The sequence below is a fragment of the Bactrocera latifrons genome, unplaced genomic scaffold (genome assembly GCF_001853355.1).
Source record: "Bactrocera latifrons isolate USDA-ARS-PBARC rearing strain unplaced genomic scaffold, ASM185335v1 scaffold_122, whole genome shotgun sequence".
NCBI classification, from domain to species: Eukaryota; Metazoa; Arthropoda; class Insecta; order Diptera; family Tephritidae; genus Bactrocera; species Bactrocera latifrons.
In genome coordinates, this window is record NW_017534653.1 from 898,893 (window position 1) to 902,479 (window position 3,587).

Consider the following 3,587-nt stretch of genomic DNA (forward strand, 5'->3'; position numbering starts at 1 on the left):
AAGAATAATATCTTAAATGCTTCATAATCATATTTCTTATAGATTTTATTTTTTCTTACCCCAACCAGCAAGTAAAATCATAAATAGAGTACCAAGAATGAACCCTGCAGCTGGTATGCAAGCCAACAATCTATAAGTTGAATCGGTAAGATCACTGCCCGGTCTCTTCGAGGCCCAACCTTTGCTACGCTCCACAGCAAGTTTCCACTTTCTATAACGTTGAACGCGATCATTTTCCGTATTTGTTGGTAAAAATAAATCTCTCTTCAAGTCATCTTCATAGGACCTATTCGGGTCCAAAGTAAATAAATCAATACCCTCCGCCTGCGCTGCACATAGCGCTGCACCCAAAGAGATAGTGTCCACCTCAACGCGATACACTGCCAACCCCGAAGTGTCGGCCTGCAGCTGCATCAACATATCATTCTCGGAGAACACACCATCAACATACACTTTGTTTATCTGCCTACCACTCGCCTCGTACATGCACTCAATAATGTCACGTGTTTGAAAGCAAATCGATTCGAGTGCCGCACGTATAACGTGTTTCTTCGTAGAGTACTGTGTCAGTCCAATGATTAGACCACGAGCAGACTGCTCCCAGTGCGGCGCATAGAGACCGGTAAAAGCGGGTACAAAGTACACATCGCCAGTAGTTTCCACAGATTCGGCAAATAGCTGTGCTTCATCTTCGTTTTTTATAAAATTTAAACGTGTCTCTAGCCAGGTCAAACATGCTCCTCCCACGGGAACAGAACCTTCTAACGCGTATATCGTTTTTTTTCGTGGCCCAAATTTGTATGCAACCGTCGTGATTAGACCGCGATCTGTAATAACACAACGTTCGCCGGTATTGCAAAGCAAAAACAATCCATATCGATAACTATTTTTTGCTTGGCCTGGCTTTACACAATACTGTCCAAGCAAACCCGCTTGATGATTACCAATAATGCCGGTTATCGCCTTGCCCAACAAGCCTTTGCAATGTTCACTTTTGATATGACCGAACATTTCAGATGAACTTCGTATGTCGGGTAACATTTTTCGATCCACACGAAACGTTCGCAATAAAAGTGGATCCCATTGCAATGTTTGAATGTTCATGAGAAAAGTGCGCGAAGCATTTGTCACATCTGTCACATGCAGTTCACCTGAAAATTTACATATATACGGTATGTTAGCTTCATATTAATGTTGGAACACATTATTTTACCGTTAGTGAGATTCCATACGATCCAACTATCGATCGTACCAAACTTACAATGCCCTTCCAAGCATGCGGTTCGTACTTTAGGTACATAATTCTTCAACCATCGTATTTTCAGCGCCGAAAAGTATGGTGATATCGGTAAACCTGATGTGAACTTAAAATGGTTGATATGCTGTGAATCTACCTCCGCTACAAGACGGTTCGCTATCTGATCAGTGCGTATATCCTTCCACATAATTGCATTATAAAACGGTTTTCCCGTTCGTGGATCCCACAAAATTGTAGTCTCACGCTAATTGGTAATACCAACAGCTACAATGTCATTAACCGTAAAATCTGTCGTCGTTAACAATTTACCCATCTCATCACAACATTTGTAAACTGCTGAAATAATCTCCATTGGATCCTGTTCGAACCAGCCTGCTTGTGGCTGCAACACCCTAATATTTTGTTGTGTCCTCACGATTTCGTTGAAATGAGGAGGTTGATGAATGGTTAACGAAACATAGACTGTATCGCACTTAATGACTCCAATTAAATTTTTGTGCTTTGTCATTCTGTAAGTCTATATATCTAATGAAAAAATAAATAATGGTTCACCATAATAAATTGATTTTGATGTATAAAAATATAAATAAATATATGGAAATATTTCCATGACATTCTTCCTAAGCTTTGAAATTTCAACGGTGTGTAGAACAGTAAATGATGGCCAAAATCGTCGTGCCCATAACAGGTTCAAATAGTCAACATCGATGGATCTAAAAAACTAACTGAATTATCTATTTCGTTTTAACATGTTCGCAGATTTGTGATACACATTCATACACATGATATCTGAGAATAAGTTCAAATTAAAATAATTTAATAATACTGGGTTTGTCCGGAAAGTAATAGGACTGATTTTCTTTTGCCGCGACTATACTTCGGAGCTTGCGCCCACCAAATCCATTCCAAGCTAACGAACGAGCGGCTCGTCAGTTATCTCCGACCACCTGGAGAGTCAGGACAGACATTTTCGTGGTGCAAGCTGAAAATGCAACGTTCGTTAAATCTACGACAGAGTCGTTTGATATGATCAAGCAAGCTTTCGCAAGAAGTGGTGTGTTTCGGTGTCAACAGGCCGCTGATGAAGACCCGAAGAATGAGCAAATCCAAAGTGAGAATGATGCTCATTATATTTTTTGACATCAAGGGCATTGTCCACCATAAATTTTTTTTCTCCTGGACAAACCATCAACGAACTAAGGCCAAACCGTGGAAGTTCTCAAGAGACTAAAACAAAAGGTCAATCGGGTCCAACAAGGCATCGCAGCCGATTGGAAGTTGCACCACGACAACTCCCCGGCTTACACCGCCTTACTTGTGAACATCTACCCAACCAAGACCGGCATTCCAACGCTTTGCCGGACTTTTTTTGCGACGACAGAGGGGCTCCAAGCATCATGCACCTCGGCATTAGGAAAAATACTTAGCGAACAACTTATACAGTTATGTGAAACAAGATGGGTTCAACGGGACGCTACAGTTATCCAATTTGCCGCAAATTTGTCGTTGATCGTCAAAGCTCTGACAAAAATTAGTAAAAAAAAAGCGGGAAGAGCAACAATATATGTATATCGCAGTCGTTTGCGAATTTCAATTTATAATTGTGATTTTTTGACTATGTGATATTCTATCTCTAACTCATTCACTCAACGTGATTCTTCAGAAAGAGTCCATCGATCTGACAAAGGCATCAGACATAATAGTTACGCTACTTGTAACGTTCCGAAAAGGAAGACAAAAAGCGGAGGAACATTTTCGTTCAATTTATTTAGACACGAAAAAATAGCGACAGGACTGGAATTTGGCGAAAAAACGCAGAATTCGTCGTATGTATTGGGTGTATTTCACCTTAGTTTGCTGCTTCCTGAAAAAGCTTTGAAAACCAAAGAAAAGGAAAATCTTAATGGCTGCTTGATATATTTATTCCGAGACCTTTGGGATAATGACAACACCATGCGACGTTTGAAACTCAAACGTCAACTTGATCTCTGGCAGCGCCATTGATGGCAAAAGCAAAAGTCGAATGATAACAAGTTACCGACAACTGCATTGGAAACGTTGAAGAACAGCGATGTAAACATACACCCCATAATTCATAGGTTTCTTCTAATATTCTGCACATTTTCTTTGATGAATGCGAGCTCTGAAGGCTCTTTTTCGACACATCGCCGCATGAAAAGGTGACTAAAGATGAACATGCTTCAAGATAGATTGATCGGCCTGGCGTTGCTGCACACGCATCATGACATTGAAGACAACGCAGCAGAAGTTCTCGAAAGATTCTCAAAACTTGATATTAAATGGTCGATTTGAAAATTTTATTAGGCTG

At 40.4% G+C, this 3,587-nt stretch overlaps 1 protein-coding gene across 1 annotated transcript; it reads right to left on the bottom strand.

The window, feature by feature from the left end:
* On the bottom strand, positions 1-1,818 carry LOC108978461 (glycerol kinase-like). The gene is made up of 2 exons (XM_018948764.1): positions 1,214-1,818; positions 1-1,151 (listed from the first exon to the last, which is right to left on the bottom strand). Exons 1-2 carry the CDS (start codon positions 1,443-1,445, stop codon positions 46-48), a joined length of 1,338 nt encoding a protein of 445 aa, XP_018804309.1. The 5' UTR covers positions 1,446-1,818; the 3' UTR covers positions 1-45.
* Positions 1,819-3,587: the final 1,769 nt, after the last annotated feature.

Coding starts and splice junctions, on each gene's coding strand:
- LOC108978461 (XM_018948764.1), bottom strand. CDS start 1,445: ATGTGGAAGGATATACGCACTGATCAGATAGCGAACCGTCTTGTAGCG. Junction 1,152..1,213: donor CGTATGGAATCTCACTAACG/GTAAAATAATGT, acceptor GTAAATTTTCAG/GTGAACTGCATGTGACAGAT.